Source organism: Jatropha curcas, chromosome 1, assembly GCF_041381405.1.
Source record: "Jatropha curcas cultivar XTBG-Jc1 chromosome 1, XTBG_Jcur_1.0, whole genome shotgun sequence".
Classification (NCBI taxonomy): Eukaryota; Viridiplantae; Streptophyta; class Magnoliopsida; order Malpighiales; family Euphorbiaceae; genus Jatropha; species Jatropha curcas.
The window spans coordinates 31,658,985-31,679,919 of record NC_143151.1 but is presented as its reverse complement, the minus strand read 5'-3'; the positions used below and the strand labels follow the sequence as shown (position 1 = coordinate 31,679,919).

Genomic DNA, 20,935 nt, shown 5'->3' with positions numbered 1-20,935 from the left:
CTTTATTAATTTGACAATGCAGAGAAATTAATTGTGTAATTTTCATTACGTGAAAAATAATTATTTACACTGAGTTTACATTTATTTCCAGTACATTCAATTAATAATGCGATTAATTAGCTAAATAATGCAACAAATGAGTTTAAAATTTGTTTAACGTAGAAAATGAAGTTAAATTGGTAGCACTTAATATGATTCTTTGGGATATTCTTCCATTTGCTTTGTGGACTAATATCTATTCATTAAGCAAAAGAGATTATTACATGATTACAAATGGGTCAATTCAATTCTGTCCTGCTTTTCTCCTTTTCCAATTACTATATATATATATATATATATATATATATATATATATATATATATATATATATATATATATATATATATTATTCCTTTTTCTTTTTTTTTATTGGTTTAAAAATTAAAAATTATATGGTTAAGAATTGTTTTTATGTTACCCAAATTGTGAATTGCCATTCAGTCAGGCTAATTGAAAAAGAAAAAGAAAATGGGATTCCGTAAGTTATAATGCAACTTCAATTCTTTCTCCACTGCTATCTTTAGCTTACCCGGTTAACCGGGGATATCAATTCAATGGACCGGCCATTTCACTAAAGGGAAGTGAAGGTAATTTCAAGAAAAATAAAATAAAATAAAATAAACTATATATCTCTCTGTGACTTTGTGACATATATGTGAAGTGGGTATGACTATGTGCTATTAGTCATTAGACCCTGCTACTTTAATAGTCAAGTGTTTTTTTATATAATAAATCATAATTGAATGAATCAATTCGAATAGTTGAAAATTTTACTTAAATGATATGTAAAAGTACAGCTTAATCTATAAAAATATTTCGAATTTTACCACTTGTTGCAATATTGCTTTAAAATAACATTTATTCCCTTCATATTCCAAATTTACAAATTTAGATATATTGTCATTCCAAATTTAAATTTCATCTAAAATTTATAATAGAATAATATAAAAATGGACACATTAGACCACCTTGAGTTAACCCAAGGATCTAAATTTAATCAAAATATACCCATTTTATTTATTTTTTAAATATTTAAGAGAAAATTTTTATATTATTAAGATTCTAATTCTGACTCTTATTTGGCAAACTGAATTGTTTACTTCAAATTATTCTCATGTCATTATAAAGACATTTAGCTTTATGGCTAAGCAAAAAAAAAACTTGCCATGTTTTTGTTGACTGGAAATTGTAAAAAGCATATATATGTGGTAATAATAGAATCACTATGATTGATCCTTTTTTTTTTTTTTCTGAAACTATTATGATTGATCTTTTAATCTCGATCTTTCTTTTTAAAGTTGCTTCTTGACTTTCTCTAGTCAAAAAAATACAGGATTTAGATTCTTGCTTCAATTCTTCAACCTTTAATAAAATTTAGAAAGTGAAAATGTAATATGGATAAGAAAAAATATCAATTTAATCAACCCAATTCGATTTTGTCTAATCAATCTATTCAACAAAAAAGATTGGTTGTCGGTTTAAATATAATTTTTTTCTTATTCAGCTCAATTTTGCAAAAATCATTCATTAGGTCTAAAATCAAAATGGCCCAACAAAACTCATTAAAATCGATCAATCTGAGTTGATTTAGTTTGGTTAATGTCACTTTCTGAAACTTTAATTTGTAATTTTTATCTTGATTCAAAATAACCGATCCTTTACTCCGGCTATAACTCGTTCAAACGAAACCTAAGCTCGGTTTGGTGAACCATAAGAAAAATATAACATAATTAGATGCATACATACTACAATATAATCACATTATGTTACTTTACATTAAGATTTTATAGGCATCAAAGCCCAAAATATATTTCAAAGGCTTTATTCAATAGACTAAGGAGCTGGACCCAAGACTGTGTAATAATATATGCATAAAATTTTGAAGGAATAAAATTTTATATCTACATTAGAGGAAATGTGGCTGCTGCTATTAGTAAATTTCTTCTATTGTTTTTACTTTTTACTAGGATATGCATATATATATACACACAATTTGTTGTGTGCCTGTTGTTTCTATATTTAATAGCATATTATTGTGAAGTGAAAGACAGAGAGTGTAATTGAGTTGAATAAATAATGAATGCAATAAATTTATTATTGGGTTTGTTAATTATTCGAGAAAAATTAAAGAATTTTATTATTAATGCAACAAATTTATTGTTGGAGTTTTTAATTATTAAAAAAAAAGAAGAAGAAAAAGTTATATTATTTTAGAATTAAAATTTCAACAAATTAGGAGGTAATTAAGTTAAGATTTGATAAAAATAAAAAATAAAAATAATGTATTGTAATTCAATTCTGAGTTTCTATACACATTGGAGTAGTCTTCAGCCGCCCCTTGATTTATATCAACTCAGTAAGTCTAATAATTATTGGGCAGACATTGCAATTACTTAATAAATCTGGCAATTATTGCGTAGATATTATAATTTTTAGATTATACTTGTTTACATGAAGTTCATGACCTTGTGACATAGGCCAAATCAATGAAAATATGAATTTTTAAATATTTTTCTTATTTTTTTTTCTCTAGCGTATGATCAGAAAGATGTTCATTTAACAAAATTCATTATTTCTTTATTGATTTGGTTTATAGATAAAGTCATGGATCCGATATAGATAAGTGAATTCCATTTTTTTAAAAAGGAGAGGAAATCCTCCAACCTGAAACTTTTTGGTATCAGGATCTTCGTTTTGGCCATTTGGCCAAAGTTTCATTGTCAATAAATCTGGTAATGATATTTTCATTTAAAAGAATTTGCCATATGCCTTCAAATTAGTCCCTCTGTATTACGATTGTTCAAATATATAAAGAAGTAAAAGAATACATAAAATGCAAAGTTGAGGTTAAGTAAGAACAATGGAAGAAAGTCAGGTTGTTAAGCTTATGACGGTGGTTATGACTCTGTTCTTGCTTTCGGCAGTTTCAGAGCAGGCTTCAGAGGAGGCTCAAGGTGTTGATTGCATCAGAGGATGCGACGATCGGTGTGGTCCTTATGGAAGTAGATATGTCAACTGTTGTATCAGAATTTGTCAAAAACATGAGCGTACTGAAGATTGTAAATTTTCTATATGTGGCAATTTTGGTGATGGTATGTTGGATTTTCTAGAGATAATTAACAAAGAAAAACTACAAACAGTAAGCAATTTTTATGATTTAAATTTGACTGATGGTGGTTTTGTTTTTCTTGTTGCTCTTGGCAGTCTCAGAGGATGCTAAAGATGGTGGTTGCGCCAGAAAATGCATGCTAAAATGTGCGGCTCTTAGAAGGGCAGCGCCCTTTTGTGTAAGCTTGTGTCTAAAAGATAGTGAGAAACCTCCTCTAGAGGGCATTTACGAGGAACATGGCTCCATCCGAAATTGTGAAAATTCCAAATGTGACGATTCTGGTAATGGTACGTGATTTTGTATGTAGATAATTAACAAAGTAAATCCACAAACAATATGCATTAAGGAGATGCATTGAATCGATAAAAATTCAAAATTAATGTTTTCTTTTTTCTTTTTAGGAAAATGTATTTGAAATTTTGAGTACATGACTTCAAATTTCATATAACATTGGACATAGTTTTTTTAAGGCTTTTTCTATAGAAATAATCATATGATTTCTTATATGCTTCTCTGTTGTTACAGGTTTTGTCAAAAAGGAAAGTTGCGGGGATTCATGCTCTTAGAGTTGCATCAAGTATATGCTCTCAAAGGAAGATGATAGGTTCAATTTTCAAATTGTATCAAAAAACATAATAATCAACCAAATAAGTTGTAAGATGCTATGAAAAATATTAGCGTTTGAAGCGTGGATCATTCTTAAAAAAAAAAAAAAAAAAATTATTGCGAGGGGGAAATTCATGAGTTATTATTTTCTTCTATATTGGTATTGGACTAAATATAAAGTGATTGTTTGAATTAATAGAATATCAAATTTACAGATTTCACAAAATCTATGGAACTTAAATCCTATGGATTGTGAAATTCATAGAATGTCATATATTCAATCTTTGGTTGGAAAATAAATTAATGGATTTAAATGATATTTCAGAAATAAAAACAATAAAAACGGGCTGTTTCTCTATCGACGATGAAGCTTATCCGCAATCGTTTCACTGGCCGACCTTGACCCCTGTTATTTTGAGGTCATATCTAGTATACAGAGTTTGCCTAAATTTGGTACCACTTTCGTGGCTCGAAAGCTATAAATAAATTTAAAGATCAGAACGTATTATTTGTTTTGATATAATTATAGAATATTTATATTATAGAATATTTGTTTTCATGTTAATAAAAAAAGAATATAATTAAGAATTGTCAGCTTATACAACGATGGAATTGAGGTGAAATTTCTCAATTTCATGAGTTATGGCTTGTTTTTCCTTACCTCAATGATGAAATGTATCATTGAAATATTTAGCAATCCATTTAAAACAAATGAATTCCAAAAATTTTTATGAACAGATTTGGAAATTCAATTTGTGTTTGAAATGAGAAAAAAAATAAAGATTTTAATTATACGAATTTAGTTATATAGAATTGAGTAAAACTTATCAAATTCTATTAAAATTTCAAATGAATTCTAAAGTTAAACCATAACTATAATAACATATGCATGTAGCAATAGATTCTAAAATCAAACCATAACTATAATCCAATTCTAAAATTAAACTAATCACTAATCACACAATAGATTCATAGTATTTAGAAAGTCAAAGAACGTGACTTAGAAAAATCAACTTTGAAACGACTGCTATTTATCGTGTAACCTTATCTTCTTCGAATTAAACCTTAAGCCATCTAATGGCACAGTCAAACCAGGCGGGTAATGAGACAAGATCTTACGCGTCAGTTCCAACACATGAAATAATCGACGGTTTGGGGCTTACTTGATGACCAAATGAGAAAAAATCTTCTGTCTTCTACTCTTCCTGGATGGTTGCAAAAAAAAAGACAGATATATATATATATATATATATACATTTTCCTTAATCGCAAAGTTTCTTACAGTATATATAGAGATCTCCACCAATCTTCTCTCTCACAGCATCTCCAAATATTAGAATCATTTCAATATTAATCACTTTCTCTACTGATCTTGTGCTATATATATCAGCTAAGAAAATGGTGAGGTTTTTCTGTAATATTTTGCATATCTGTAAGTAAAGAAACACTCAATATATAGATTTCATCTTTGGACTAATATATCAACTTGTGCATTTTCTTTGATTAGGCTCTTGCATTGGAAATTAAGGTTCCTCTCCCTCCTCCTCCTCCTCTCTCTCTCTCTCTCTCTCTCTTTTTGTATATATTTTGCAATGTTATCCTCTCCAGGACCTTGCAATAAGCAAACTGTTTCAGTTACTAATTAACTTGTTACATATGATTTAATTTTCTGCAGAAAGAATTTACCCAACTATCAGAAAGGGTAAAATCTGTGGATCTTCATCCAACTCAACCATGGTAATTGATTAATTAATTAAAAATTCAACCTTTCTTTCTAATTTTAAATAATTTTAATATTTATACATTAATTTCCTATATCACATTATGATCAATCTTTTTCTTTCCATGCAGGATCCTTACTAGTTTGTATTCAGGAACCGTGTGTATCTGGAACTACCAGTCACAGAAATTGGAGAAGTCTTTCAAGGTCACAGACTCACCTGGTATATACACAAAGAACATGCTTAATTTTAAATCTTTACACTGCTGCTATAAAGTTTTTACTGCTAAATTTTCATCTGCGCAATTCTTGCAGTAAGGTCAGCAAGATTCATTGCAAGAAAAGACTGGATTTTAACCGGATCAGATGACAAATTTGTTCGTGTATATGATCTCAATACGAAGGAGTTGATCAAAGAGTTTGAAGCACACAGTGACTACATTAGGTCTGTGGCTGTTCACCCTTCACTTCCCTGTGTATTATCATCTTCCGATGACAAGCTTATAAAATTGTGGGATTGGGAGAAGGATTGGAATTGCACTCAGATCTTCGAAGGGCATTCTCATTATGTGATGCATGTTGTGTTTAGTCCAAAGGATAACCATACATTCGCAAGTGCATCACTTGATGGCACCATTAAGGTTAATAAACTGAGTTCTAGCTAATTTGTCTCTTTTAATATGCACTTTAAATTTTTAAAAGGGAAAAGAATTATGTGTTTAGCCTCCAAATTTTTTTAATTTTTCTTTAAAATTTAAAAAAGTTTATTTATTAAACGTATATTATTATGTATTTTTTCCTTAATCAGTATATATATGACCCCAAGTCTAATTATTTGTTATTTACATATTATATGTACATAAGTAAAATTTTTAGCTCCCTAAAGTTTAAATTTTCATATTGCTGCACAAATTTATTTTTTTTCTTGTTCATTTTTATCATTGGCTTCTCAAACTCAAAATTTGAAGTTTAGTTCCATCCCTGTCCGTGGACTAGCTAATTTTTTGTCGAGCTTAAAGCCATTTGGTTTACAAATGTAATTTTACATTTTATAGATTTGGAATCTGGGCTCTCCTGCTCCAGCAGCCACACTGGAAGGGCACTCCAAAGGGGTAAATTGTGTAGAATTTTTCACCAACGATGATAAGCCATATATAGTTAGTGGTTCTGATGATTATACTATTAAGGTTCGAAACCTGGTACCTCTTTTTCTTCAGCCATTTACATATACTGTATTTTTTTTTTTTTTTTTTTTTTTGTAGTTCCTAATATTTATAATTTGCATGTGAAAATTGGTAAAAAGGTGTGGGACTTGGAAACGAAATGGTGGATCCAGACACTAGAAAGCCACACAAACAATGTTTGTGCAGTTTCTGTGCATCCAGAGTTTCCCATCATAATTACAGGTTCTGAAGATGGGAATATTTGTATATGGGATGCAAACACTTACAGGTAATTCTTATTTTATTATTTGTTTATATATTTGAGTTTCAATATCTTGTATTTCTGGAATTTATTAACAACTTTAATTAATACATTAATTTGTAGGCTCGAGCACACATTAAATTATGGTCTTCAAAGAGCTTGGGCCATTGGATGCATGAAAGGTTCACACCAGTAAGTTAATTACTCTATCTCAGTTAACCTTTTACTATAGTAAATTGTTTAACTTTACTCCAATCTCTTGCAGGGTTGCGTTTGGTTTTGATAATGGAACTATTATGGTTAAATTTAGCAGCCCAAATTGAGGAGGCAGCGTTGAAACTATTGTTACCGCTACAATGGTGTGATTTGAAGGAATAAAATTTTCTATCTACGAGGCGAAGCTTAGAGGAAATAATGGCAGCTACTATTAGCAAATTACTTATGTTGTTTGTATGATACTAGGATTCAAGGAAAAATAATATATTTATAATTTATTGTGTGGTTTGTATAAATTAGTAGCCTATATTATGTTTTTGCTTTATCAATTCTCTATATACTAGTCACTTGTGAGATGGACAGATTGTATAATTTTTTTTTTTTTAATTGAATTGAATGTAATTTTTCGGAAAATTATTATAAGTACATTTTTGTTGCTTTAATTTGAATTATTTATTTAAGTATTTTTTATTAAATGATAAAACGTAAAATTTTATGCTCTTTCTGAAATTCTTGAACAATAAATTAAATATTTATTAGCACAAGTAATTAGTGTAATTTAATTATATTCAAATTTTCTATAATTAAAAAATATACGAGAATATTTAGTTTTAATAAAATAAATTTTAGTGAATTGAAATTAATATTTTAATTCTATTTGTTAAATGTAACTATATTATTTTTTCAATATTTATTAACTATAAGTCACAATCTACTTTCAAGTGTCAAACTGGCACTAAAATCTGGATGGACTTAAGGTCTCCTAGGCCTGTAGTAAGCCTAATTCAATTAAATCCATACTCTCCTTACAATTGTGGCATTGGGGCAATAATTTTATTCTCATAATCAAACCCAGTATGATAATCTACAGACATATTGAAAATGCAATTTATATAATTATAACATAAATCGAAACTATTCAAGTATACCCCCGTGGAATACAATTGTAATATGGATAAGCAAAAATATCAACTTAATCAACCCAATTCGATTTTGCCTAACCAATGTACTCAACAAAAAAGATTGGTTGTCGGTTTAAATATAATTTAATTAAACATATATTGTTCAATATTTAATTAAACATCACAATTTTTATTTTATTATTATTTTCTGTAAGAAGATTATTTTGCTTTTAAAATAGGTGAAGGATTTTTTTAAAATTAAAATAGCTAAAGTGCTATTTTATTATTATTTTAAATTAAAAATAATGAAATCTTATAAAAAAATTGTTACTGTGGCCATGGATGGGCCCCAAAGTTCCAGCATGGCAGGCACGTCACCTCCACAGTTGGTCCTTATACCATGTTGGCATTGTTCGTACCAATCAACAATCGCAGAGATGGACACCCCTCTTAAAATCTCGGCCGTTAATTTGCCAAATCATCATCAACAAATTACTAATCTGATTCTACAACATGATCTACTAGATTCCTTCTCATATAGTGGCATCTCCGTAATTCTGTTCCTTGATTACAAAGCATTTCTCTCTTCTTCTTTTGTCTCTCGCATATTAACAGAGGGCTTGCGAATACAAAACCAAAGACCCTCTCTCTCACACTGTCAATCTTTATTCTCCATTATTGCTTGATTACCTGGATCTCTAGCTATCGCGATCTGCAAAAATGGTGAGTTCATGATCTATTGTCGTTTAGTTATCCACTTTCAATTCTATTGTCGTTTGGAAGTCATTTCGAGTTCGAGTACAAGTTAGATCTGGTTAAAATCTACATTGATTTGTTACTATTATACAGTTATGCATCTAATTGCATGGATTTCTAGCGTCTAATCACGTAATTGGGCACTTCGTTTTGTTTATTGAATCCAATGCGTTACTGTGGAGTCAGTTACCCTCGGATTAGTGACGAAAAATCAAGGGTCTTGAAGTTCCCTTTCATTTCTTTGCAACAAAGCAAAGTGGAAAGGACTTGAATACACCTGAGATCTGGTGTTTGTTGGGCGCGAATTTAAATTAGTTGTTTGCTAATCGAACTTACATTTTCATAGTTCGAGTGAATTTTTGGAGTTTTGTTTGGTTGCCGAGAAAATTGAAGGTATATTTGGAATCTTGTAACGGTTTTGGTTTACCAACTTCTTTGAGATTCCAAATTTTCTTTAACCATCACTGGTTTTCTCAGTGGCCAAATGGTGATTTTGTTTTACGATTAATTTGAGATCCGGTGTTTGATTTGGAACTGATGAGTTTTTGTATTTGTTTTGTTTTGTGTTCACAGCCTCTCAGACTTGAAATAAAGGTATTGTTAAATTTTCTATTTAATTTGATTTCAATTTGTGCAGTAGATCTCATTACGGTGTATGGGACTTTTTAACTCTTATATGTGATATTCTTGTTCGACATTTGAATCAGAGGAAACTTGCTCAAAGATCAGAGAGAGTAAAATCTGTTGATCTACATCCAACTGAACCATGGTAACTATTATATTGTTCTGTATATTTGTTTAGTTAATTCTCTGTTGTTTGAGAGAATAGGAAATATGATTTACTGGAAGCAAAATATTGGGAAGAGATGTTGGAGATGTTTTGTACTGACCGCTACTTGTCATGACTTTTACTGCAGGATTCTAGTGAGTTTGTACTCAGGGACTGTTTGCATCTGGAACTACCAGTCACAGGTACAAAACTGTGTCAATATTAGTTGCACAGGACAAAAAATGGAACTTCTTAGTATATTGTCATAATTTTATATGATTTGCTCGTTCATTGTTTGGATTGCCATGTTAAAAAATTGCTTTTAAGTTTATAAAACAAGATTATAATTGTAAATTGTTATGAATCTTATCATTATGAATACTTCTAAATAACGTCTGAAGTAATGCAAAATGTGATTTCAATTAACCAATTAGCATTGTGCATGAATGTTGTACCAACAGTAACACTGTCATATGAGAGTGTTAGTAAATCCAATCTCCGCTTTACTTATTCCAGTGAAGAGAGGGTAAGAAGCAAACATGGTACCCTGGTTCACTGAGCTTTCCTGCATGTTGTTAGTTTGGCTAGGATAGACTCGTTACTTTGGATAGGATAGAATTATCATATTTTGTGATTAGACTTGTATTTTGTGATTATAGAAACAACTGTCTAGTTAGGTTCATAAACCTTTGGTACACATACAATGATACAAAGTTATTTGGTAGTTGAATGGTATGTCCTAGTTTGGGTTAATGTCGATTAATTACAGGTAGGAAGAATTATGCAATGAGAGAATGGTCGCTCACAGTTTTGTTATGTGTGGCGAACAAGTTGGTGTCCTGTAATTGGCTTATAATATCTTTTAGCAACATGTGAAGTAGGTCACTTTTTGAATTGTTTATGGTTTGGAGACATGATATGAATTAGGTTTAAGAAAATTTGAAGGCTTTGATGGCATTCTCATGTAGCCTTAGTCTTTCCATGTCTTTGAGTTGCTATTCCTCAACAATAGTGATTGTGGATGATGAAGTGAAAGAGCTATGATCATGTAATGGCTTGCATTTATTTGCTATAGACCAAGCAAAGAAGTATGCCAGCAAAACTTCCTCAGTTTTGTGATAGTCAGATAAAATAAGCAGCATTAATATTTTTCTTTAAATTTCAAAGTTATTTTTCGTTAAAACCTTTTAGAATTCATTTATTTCTTTGTTCTTTCCTTATATAATGTTAATATCTTCATTTCTTTCATGTCTAATTTTAGTATCTTTACTTCTTTATATGAATTATACAAAGAATTCTACTTTCATTTTTAGCAAAGATTCTTTCAAGATTTTGTGTTTCTACCTCTAACTATAATCTCCTTGATCTTCATCCAGACCATGGCAAAATCATTTGAGGTCACTGAGTTACCAGGTTAGATATGCTTATGCCATCTGTGTATATGGTCACAATTAAACACAATTTGTTTCTTTCCTTCGCATTTTGTCTTGGTAAAATCTTGTTTCCATGATCTAAGTCTATTTGATGATCTGTTTTGCAGTTAGGTCAGCAAAATTTATTGCCCGAAAGCAGTGGGTTGTTGCTGGAGCTGATGACATGTTTATTCGTGTATACAACTACAACACAATGGATAAGATTAAAGTATTTGAGGCACATACAGACTACATTAGATGTGTGGCTGTCCATCCCACCCTCCCATATGTGCTGTCGTCGTCTGATGATATGCTCATAAAACTTTGGGATTGGGAGAAGGGTTGGGTCTGTACTCAAATATTTGAGGGACACTCCCATTATGTGATGCAAGTGACATTTAATCCAAAAGACACCAATACTTTTGCAAGTGCATCCCTTGATCGCACCATAAAGGTATAAAGGTTGTTAAAAGTTGGTAATTTGTTGGGTGCATTTTGTGCATCATCATACTCATTATCATTTATTTATTCTTCAATAGATTTGGAATCTTGGCTCCCCTGATCCAAATTTTACACTGGACGCCCATCAGAAAGGAGTAAATTGTGTTGATTACTTTACTGGTGGTGATAAACCTTACCTGATCACAGGTTCTGATGATCATACTGCTAAGGTCTGCCTTCAGCCTCTTTTTTTTCTCTCTAGTTATGTAGTTATGTTTTGATTTAACATACTTATCTTGATTTTGAAATATCAATAAATAATTACTATATGAGCAGGTGTGGGACTATCAAACCAAAAGCTGTGTTCAGACACTAGAAGGCCACACTCACAATGTCTCTGCAGTATGTTTCCATCCTGAACTTCCTATAATAATTACAGGTTCTGAGGATGGGACAGTTCGCATATGGCATTCAACAACTTATAGGTACTGAAAACTTGGTTTTCTGTAGTTTACATGTTCACCAACTGTGCTTTTGAACCTTTTGTTTGTAAAAAAAATTATCGTATCAAACTTCTACATTCCAATTGCAGTAGCACATTACTGGAGGTTTTTTTTTTTTTTTTTTTTTTCGTTGCTAGAAGAAAATTTGGCAAACAGTTGTTTTGTAGAAATTAGTCCAGTGTTTATGGTTTTCTTGAGTCTAACATTTGAATTTCTGGTTCATATTCTAGGTAACAAAGATACAGGATTTTTTTCTGGTTGTATCTGCATGTGTAATAACTGTTTTAAATATTATGTATCAGTTGTTAGATATTGGAGTTTTAGCCTGTCGACGTGATATTGACTGTTATGATACTGGGAATTGGGAATTGCACTGAGTTGGAATTTTGTTGAATATATGTAATGACTATTTCTCACTAGGGTGTAAAGGCCATAATGGGCATAACACCAAGGTAGAAGAAATATAGAGAGGGTGGCTTATCTGATTAGAGGATAGACAGTGCTGATTCTTAAAGGATAAGGACAAGTCATGCTGTTATTGAAGACAGCAATTTTCTCTTTTTTTTTTTTTTTTTTTCTCCCAATGTCTGATGGGGGGGGGGGGGGTTCTATATCTATTTAAATCCTAAAAAGTTATCACTCGAAGTCCCTTTTTGACCTTTGTATATAAATAAATGTGTTTTTCAAAACTTTTAATTCAGGTCATGTACCCTTTTATATAATAATCTAATGTAGACATTATTTTGAAATAAATATTGATTATAAATTCTCTCTGACTATTTGCACCATATATTGTTACATATATGAGATTATAATGACATTTAATTCTTCGTTTATTGTTTGTTTGAGTCATTTTGCTAATGCTGAAAAAATTATAATGGTAGCTGATTTAGTCTGCAACAATCCATTTCAGTCTGATTCCATTATGTTGTCCCTGATTCTGTTATTTAAAATCCTGTTTCAATTATTTGATGCATGTTTTACCAATCCATAATGTTGAATTTGATTGAGATAAATTTTGCTCAGAGTGAATGAGGCTAGTAAAAGGCTAAATTAGGTGTACTCATTAATGAATCTATTATCTTAGACAAATTCTTGAGAGGGGGTCAAGTCTTCTATTCTGTTAATATATATATGTATATTTGCATCTTGTCTCTTTTTCATGTAATCTTATTTTGTATCTGAATCTTATTGAGCTATTGAGTTCTGCTTGTTTTCAAAATTTTTACACCTTGAGATGTATTTCTTTGACTGACAGGCTTGAAAACACGTTGAATTATGGTCTTGAAAGAGTTTGGGCAATTGGATATATGAAGAGTTCACGCCGGTAAGTTTCTTGCAGATGGCTAATATCATTACTACTGCAAAGTCTGCACTAGCAGGGGTTCATAATGTTGTTGCCATTTTGTCTTTATTGTGTTCTACTTTATTACTTCCTAAATACCATAACTATAACTCTCATAAGTTATTCCTCCTCCTACATTGTTTAATAAATTTCCATCTTGTCGGGGCAAGTTTGTGGCTGATCAATTCCAGCAATTGTGTAGGAGTTGCTGGACATCCTTTGAAGTGTTTCTTTTTCTTTGTTTACTATGACTAAGAGCATGATGGCTGTAAATCTGCTGTGCAGTATTGTGATTGGTTATGATGAAGGAACCATTATGGTTAAAATTGGTCGGGAAGAACCTGTGGCTAGTATGGATAACACTGGAAAGATTATTTGGGCCAAACACAATGAAATCCAAACTGTGAACATTAAGAGTGTGGGAGCAGATTTTGAGGTAGGGACTCCACTAAACCAGTTCCGGTGTAGCTACATGATATCAGAACTGGGAATGATAAGTACTGTTGCATATAATCACATTACAAGTACTTCTGTTTCTGTGCTATAGGCTACTGATGGAGAAAGACTGCCTTTAGCTGTGAAGGAGTTGGGAACATGTGATCTTTATCCACAAGTGAGTTAGCGTTGTTTTTTTTTTTTTTTGTCCTATATAACATCTAGCAATCCATCTCAGTAATTGAGGATGCCACTTTTTATTACTAATAAATCCATCTGTGTGTCTGTGTACCTGGTGTATTGTATGGCTGACTTATGTTCTATTGCATCTTCCCCAGAGTTTAAAGCACAATCCCAATGGGAGATTTGTTGTTGTATGTGGAGATGGTGAGTACATCATATATACAGCTTTAGCATGGAGAAACAGATCATTTGGTTCAGCATTGGAATTTGTTTGGTCCTCGGATGGAGAATATGCTGTTAGAGAAAGTACATCAAAGATTAAGATTTTCAGTAAAAATTTTCAGGTTTGTTATCTTTCTTGGTATTTTTTTTTTCTCTTTTGGTCTTTGTTTATTTAGAAGATGTAAGTTGCAAATAGTTTATTTTCACTTACAATGGCAAGGTAGGTTTCTTTTGCTTTGTCTTGTATTGTTCAGAAATAAAGTAGATTTTGTTTTTTTATCTCGCTTTTCTTTTGGGGTGGGTGAGGTAGGGTGTTTGCCATTCTTGTTAAACCCTATGATCAGTGCCTGTTTAGGGACAATAATCAAATGATAAATGTTATGGCAACCATGGAGTTTCATTCATTATTTGGTTGATGATGTTCTCTCTCAATCCTTTGATGGCTGATACAATATTCTGGATTTTTTAAATCCATCTAGTACATAGTATCCTGTATGGAAAATATGGAGTTAAATTAAGGTATTTATTTCAGGAAAAGAAGAGTGTCCGACCAACATTTTCTGCTGAGCGAATTTATGGAGGAACACTGTTGGCAATGTGTGCAAATGACTTCATTTGTTTTTATGATTGGGCTGACTGCAGGTTGATTAGGCGAATTGATGTTACTGTCAAAGTAAGCAAGAATGTCCTTTAGCATCTTGAAATTCTTTTTCCCTGGCTAACATGCATCCTCATGATAAATTTTGTTACTTGTTTCAAATATTTCAGAATCTCTATTGGGCTGAGAGTGGTGATATGGTGGCAATTGCTAGTGATACATCATTCTACATCCTGAAATACAATGTGAGGTTCCATATTAAATTTCCATTTTGGATTTATGGATTGGTCTTGCTCTAGTTTACAGTCTTCAGTGAATGCATGTTTATACAATTGAACTTGATCTTAATGTTGCAGCGGGACATAGTTTCATCTTATTTGGATAGTGGAAGACCTGTGGATGAACAAGGTGTTGAGGATGCCTTTGAGCTTCTCCATGAAACCAATGAGCGTGTCAGGACTGGCTTATGGGTCGGGGATTGCTTTATTTACAACAACTCCTCTTGGAGACTTAATTATTGTGTTGGAGGAGAGGTGCTTTAAATGCTGCATTCTTTATCTAAATGTTTTTGTATACCTAGAAATTTGCTCATTTCTTACCTTAGTTGATTCTGTCTTGATAACTAACGCTATTGATTTAGGTAACCACAATGTTCCATTTGGACCGGCCAATGTATTTGTTGGGTTATCTTCCCAATCAAAGTCGAGTATATCTAATAGACAAAGAATTCAAGTAGGTGGTTGATGGCAGTCTGTTTTTGGAAGTTAAACGCTTGTATTTTGATTATTATCCTTTGTTTACTGGTCTTGTTTTTGAAATGCAGTGTTATGGGGTACACTTTGCTTCTTAGCCTAATTGAGTACAAGACTTTAGTGATGCGTGGGGACCTGGAGAGAGCTGATGCCATTTTACCTTCAATTCCTAAAGAGCATCATAATAGGTAAGACTGGCCTTTTTCCAGTTGTAAAATAACAGCAAATGGATGTTTACCTTGGTTTTTGTGGAATTAGTTCATTTTATGAATGGCTGTTGGAAACACCTTGTATATATTTGTTTGGCCTATGCCTGGCATGAACACACCATGCTAGTGGTAACATAGAGAAGTTATTAATCTGCTTTATCTCTTTATACTTTCATTATAATCTTGTGTTTCATACATCACTTGAAAAATTGTATTTTAACAAAGCTATATGGTTCCTCACAAGCATTTTTGGGTCAGGATGAAATCTATGATCGTTTGCTTTCTTTTTCGAACTTTTTAGTTAGTATGATGATATAATTCTATTTTTTTTGTTTTTAAGATACTTGATTGATTAATGTGAGAGATCAATGAAAACCTATGTAGCTAGCTTCCCTGACCATTACATTAGAATCTTTAGAATATCATACTATGCTTCATATATTCTCTGACAAGCGTTTAGTAGTGATGTCTTGGAATTGAATGATATAATTTGTTTTGATTGCCAGTGTTGCACGTTTCTTGGAATCACGAGGTATGATAGAGAATGCTCTGGAAGTAGCTACAGATCCTGATTACAGATTTGAGCTAGCTATACAGCTTGGCAGATTAGAGATTGCAAAGGTAAATTAAAGTTTTCCTATCATTGGTGAGGAGTATGTAACTGATAATTAAAGCCTTTATTTAGTTTAGCATCTGAAACTTTTTATTTATCTAGGCAACTTTGTTTTTGCTCTGAATATTGATGTCTTTATGCTGCAGGAAATTGCCACTGAAGTGCAGAGCGAGTCCAAGTGGAAGCAACTGGGAGAATTAGCTATGTCTACTGGAAAGGTATTGTGCTACTCTGTTGAATCGTAAATGTATTGTTGAACTAGATGTAGCTCCTCTAAATCAAAGCATTTCATTACTTTACCTTGTTATGAGGTGGTTGCAATGTATGTGAAATATGTACCTCTTTTCTTGAAAGAAATAGGGAGCTTCTATTATCAGGATTGGAGTTGTCACTCAATCTTGCTAATTTAAGCTTGTTAAAAGTGGCAATTAGAATAACTAATGAGTTCTTTTGGTGCTTGGGTCCTCTTATTGTACATGATGCTGTATTTTATCCCTCTAATTTGAACTTTATAATTTTGACATTTATTCCATATTTTATCTCTAGATCCAATTTCTACAAGCATTCTTGTTCACTTATTTCCAACTGTAATTGCAGTTAGAAATGGCTGAGGAATGTATGAAGCATGCAACAGACTTGAGTGGTTTATTGCTTTTATATTCATCACTAGGAGATGCAGAAGGGATTTCAAAACTTGCATCTCTTGCCAAAGAGCAAGGGAAGAACAATGTTGCATTCCTTTGTTTGTTTATGCTGGGCAAATTAGAAGACTGCCTCCAGCTTTTGGTGGAAAGGTATACTTGTTTTTCAGTTGCTCTCTCACTACATGGATAGATGCAATTGCATGTTGATACTAAAGTATCTTGCAGCAATCGGATTCCTGAGGCTGCTTTAATGGCGCGATCCTATCTTCCAAGCAAGGTTTCAGAGATTGTAGCAATTTGGAGAAAAGACCTCAACAAGGTATCTCATTGAATTATTTTTTGGTTTAGTAACCGTTGTGTTTTTGCATCTTGTGATTACTTGTTGAATGGTATTTCTGTAAGTATTTGAAATATCACCAGAGCTTGAAACAGATCAGTAATATTTTCAGTAACCAGCAACAAATTTTTAACAGCTTCAATTTATATACCCTATTATCTGGCTCTGGAATAAATCTTCAGAGGTTCAGCTAATTTATTTCCTTTTTTACCAATGAACTTTGGCTCAGTGGTAGTATGCATACTGGAAGGCTTGTGGAAAAAACTTTCCCCAATTAAAAGCTGACAGCTGTAATATCTATTGTTATTCTTGTATTTCTTGTTGCATATTATTCCAAATGTTAATGGTTATTACTTTTTGCTATGAGTAGTAAACACGTGTTAATTTCTTTTTATGCTTGCATTGCATGGACTTCACTTCGATCACTATTGTTTTACAGGTTAACCCAAAAGCTGCAGAATCTTTGGCTGATCCTGACGAGTACCCAAATATGTTTGATGATTGGCAAGTTGCTCTATCTGTTGAATCTAAAGTGACAGAAACAAGGTATTATTGCAAACTTATTTTTATGTCTACTTGTATAGGAACTCAAATCTACTAAAAGCATAGGGTGATTGATGAAAAAACAACTTAAGCTTAACAAAAATCTTTCTGCTTCTGCTTTTCCCGTTCAAAGTTTGTTCCTTCAGATTCTTCTTTAATGGATATCCACTGTTGGTTTATCATAACCCTAACTCTTCCAAACTGAGCATATAATTTGGATTGAAATGTTATTGATGCATGGCACTTTGGTTTACTGTAATAACTTGACTAATAATTGCTTTACAGGGGCGTTTATCATCCTGCGGAGGACTACATGAACCATGCTGATAAATCTCAAATGACCCTCGTGGAGGCCTTCAGAAACATGCTAGTAGAAGAACCTCTTGAAAATGGAGACTATGATCATGAGGTATCTACTGCATATATATATACACTCACACAAATGCTGTTGATTAGCCAATTCAGTTTTGGCTTTTTTTTTTTTTTTTTTTTTTTTTGGCTGACAAACAATTTATTGTTCTCTGTGCAGGCTGCAGAACAAAATGGAGATGAACAGATAACAGAGGAACACAATGGAGAAGAAGAGAGCCAAGAGGAGGCTGTTGTGGTTGATGCTGATTCTACAGATGGTGCGGTACTTGTCAATGGTAACGAGGCTGAGGAAGAGTGGGGTACGAATAATGAAGGAACCCCGTCAGCCTAAAAGCAGTTGGTTGGGGCAGTATGAAAATCCAAATTTTGTCTCTGGTGATTAATTGATTCTAAAGTGCCATCTCTAACTCACATTTTCACAAGTTATTTTTACCACCACCACCACCACTACTGGTACTACCTATTTATTACGTCCATTGTTTTTCCAATGTGCTATTGATGATGCCACATATGCAGTCAACCCGGATTACTAGTTGAGAGTCAGGTTGTGTTAATTTTAATTTATTGCCAGAGTCTTATGGCACCTAGTTATAATGCTTTGTCCTTTTTTTTTTTTTTTTTTTTTTTTTTTTTTTTTGTGTAGATTCTTTTTTCCTTTCAATTTCAGGTGTAAAAATTTTTGTACTTATGTCCAACTGCCTTGTCTAACATAAGCATCTAGGTTAAAGTGAAAGGTCAAAAGCAGATATCTATCCGTTGGATTAAACATATAATGCTTGAGCCAGTACATGTATAACAGTTTTCCATGATTGCCTGGGTATCCTTGATGGATTGATTTTCTATTTCAGTATAATTTTGAAACTGACTGAAATTGTTTACTTCACTTATTTTGGTTATTAGTATATTTGCTATTATATTTGGTTGAATGTCTTGGTTCTTACATTCTCTACCTCACTTTTGTTTTCAGTGCTTACGCCCGATCACTAGGTCCTCTTCAAGGCAATTGGTTCCAGCTGTATTAATGCCTTAAGGTGAGAAAAGCTTCCTTAGATATGATGGGTAGGTTTTGAGTTGTGACGAGCACAATTTAAATGAGCATCAGTAACTGCATCGATTCTATGTTTGTTGGAAAATACTAGAGAAAGTCGACAGGAAGTGAGACATTCCCAAAGGTTGGGCTTGTGACCGTCGTATAATTGAAATTTTGTATACCATTAGGTGTGATTTTTAATGATTATGCTGTACATGGAGCACTCCGGTTCCATTTGTACCTCAAATGGTTTTTTAATGTACAATTAGACATAAGCATCCACACCGACTTGGATGCACACATACTAGGATTGACAATAATTTTTTGTAGAGAACTTGAACATGGGTGGAATTTGTTACTTTTATATTCAGTTTTTAAGATAATCATTATATAGTGACATGTTGCAGAATGCACTTGAAAGGTTCAGGTTTTGAATTATTTTCCCTCCTTTCCTCCTATTTGTGTCTTTAACTCTCAGGTTTCCTGCCGGAGGCTAGATAGAGGTTATATGTGGACCAATTGTAGCGGTGTGAATTTTGTGACGGAGCACATAATATGGTAGAAATTGATTCCTAGTTTCAGTTACACACTTCTTGTTGCCTTAGCATATTAATTGAGGCTTTTATATCCCCAGCTTTAATGAGCGATGGTGCCATTGTGAATTAGAAAATTTAATTAGTGTTGGTGTTGATTTAATCCTTTTCCTTCCGTTCTCCAATATTCATCATTAATTTTCTTATACTGGGTTATCATTAATTTAATTAGTGGAAGGAAGGCTGTTTTACGTTCTACTTGTGAATGTAATGAGGATATCGATTGTCAAATAAATACCCGTTCTTTATGGAACTAGCTCATTGTTCAACCGATATAATATGTAATGTAGTCATTCTCTTTTCATTTTATGAAACAAAAAAAAAAAAAGAATATTATGTTTAGTGCGGTTATAATATATTTCTTAATAAATATTACATTTATTTTTTGTAAAATAAGTTACTAAATAATTATAGTCAATCAAATTAAAGATTTATTAAAAATAAAAATAAAAGGTATTATATTATTGTCATGTTTAATATGTACCTTATATAATGTAATATAATCAATCAAAATTAAAATATCTCTATTTTTTCAAATAAAATTTTTTAAGAATATTTTATTCTTACCGTAATTAATATAGATCTTATTTAGTATATAATATAATTTTTTGGTTAATCCAATAGAATTTATATTTGGATAGAAAATATTTACCCTTATTTTTTCAACCAATAAAACTAAAATCTTTAAAGATATTATAGTATGACCATAATTTCCATATATCTTATTTAGTGTATAATATAATTTCTTATTTTATCCAATAAAATTTAGATTTGAGTAAAAAAATAATATTACCAATAAAAATAAAAATAAAAATTGTTAATAACATTCTTATCAATCTATAAACTTAATACTCCATTTGTCTCAAAAAATAGCCCACTTTCTATTTTCACACATGTTAGAAAATAATAATTATTATGGTTAAAAGACAAGTTTATTCATATAATTTTTCTATTATATCCATCTTAAATAACACATGAGCAATTATTATATTAGCATAATTAATAAAAATTATTAAAAATAAAATAAAATTTAATAAAGATGTAATAGATAATTTAATGATTAATTATAATGTAAAAAAATAAAGTGGACTATATTTTAGAATAAACAAAAAAAAAAAGATAAATTATATTTTGGAACAAATCAAAAAGAAAAAATGAAA

At 31.6% G+C, this 20,935-nt stretch overlaps 3 protein-coding genes across 11 annotated transcripts; all 3 read left to right on the top strand.

The window, feature by feature from the left end:
* The first annotated feature begins 2,861 nt into the window (after positions 1 to 2,861).
* Positions 2,862 to 4,072, top strand: LOC105634962 (uncharacterized). 2 transcript variants are annotated; one of them, XM_037641520.2, is made up of 3 exons: positions 2,862 to 3,132; positions 3,245 to 3,430; positions 3,675 to 4,072. In XM_037641520.2, exons 1-3 carry the CDS (start codon positions 2,901 to 2,903, stop codon positions 3,713 to 3,715), a joined length of 459 nt encoding a protein of 152 aa, XP_037497448.1. In that variant the 5' UTR covers positions 2,862 to 2,900; the 3' UTR covers positions 3,716 to 4,072. The 2 variants fall into 2 exon arrangements, with proteins under 2 accessions (XP_037497448.1, XP_012073324.1); XM_012217934.4 differs by having other exon boundaries at positions 2,868 to 3,132; positions 3,245 to 3,436.
* Positions 4,073 to 5,024: 952 nt separating this feature from the next.
* On the top strand, positions 5,025 to 7,472 carry LOC105634961 (coatomer subunit beta'-1). The gene is made up of 9 exons (XM_012217933.3): positions 5,025 to 5,156; positions 5,263 to 5,283; positions 5,431 to 5,492; positions 5,607 to 5,698; positions 5,791 to 6,116; positions 6,531 to 6,662; positions 6,779 to 6,927; positions 7,024 to 7,092; positions 7,166 to 7,472. The coding sequence occupies exons 1-9, from the start codon at positions 5,154 to 5,156 to the stop codon at positions 7,221 to 7,223; spliced, it is 912 nt and encodes a 303-aa protein (XP_012073323.1). The 5' UTR covers positions 5,025 to 5,153; the 3' UTR covers positions 7,224 to 7,472.
* A 1,123-nt stretch (positions 7,473 to 8,595) lies between these two features.
* LOC105634960 (coatomer subunit beta'-2) lies at positions 8,596 to 20,028 on the top strand. Of its 8 annotated transcripts, none has more exons than XM_012217932.4 (26): positions 8,596 to 8,741; positions 9,348 to 9,368; positions 9,482 to 9,543; positions 9,692 to 9,746; positions 10,920 to 10,956; positions 11,084 to 11,409; positions 11,495 to 11,626; positions 11,733 to 11,881; positions 13,158 to 13,226; positions 13,530 to 13,680; positions 13,792 to 13,857; positions 14,018 to 14,206; positions 14,617 to 14,757; positions 14,853 to 14,927; positions 15,039 to 15,215; positions 15,323 to 15,414; positions 15,506 to 15,622; positions 16,150 to 16,264; positions 16,403 to 16,474; positions 16,854 to 17,050; positions 17,126 to 17,219; positions 17,677 to 17,783; positions 18,066 to 18,189; positions 18,310 to 18,451; positions 19,120 to 19,183; positions 19,661 to 20,028. In XM_012217932.4, exons 1-25 carry the CDS (start codon positions 8,739 to 8,741, stop codon positions 19,137 to 19,139), a joined length of 2,733 nt encoding a protein of 910 aa, XP_012073322.1. In that variant the 5' UTR covers positions 8,596 to 8,738; the 3' UTR covers positions 19,140 to 19,183; positions 19,661 to 20,028. The 8 variants fall into 8 exon arrangements, 4 of the variants coding, with proteins under 4 accessions (XP_012073322.1, XP_089579356.1, XP_012073321.1 ...); XR_001046899.3 differs by having other exon boundaries at positions 8,597 to 8,741; positions 18,310 to 18,501; XR_001046897.4 differs by having other exon boundaries at positions 8,597 to 8,741; positions 18,310 to 18,527.
* The last annotated feature ends 907 nt before the right edge of the window (positions 20,029 to 20,935 follow it).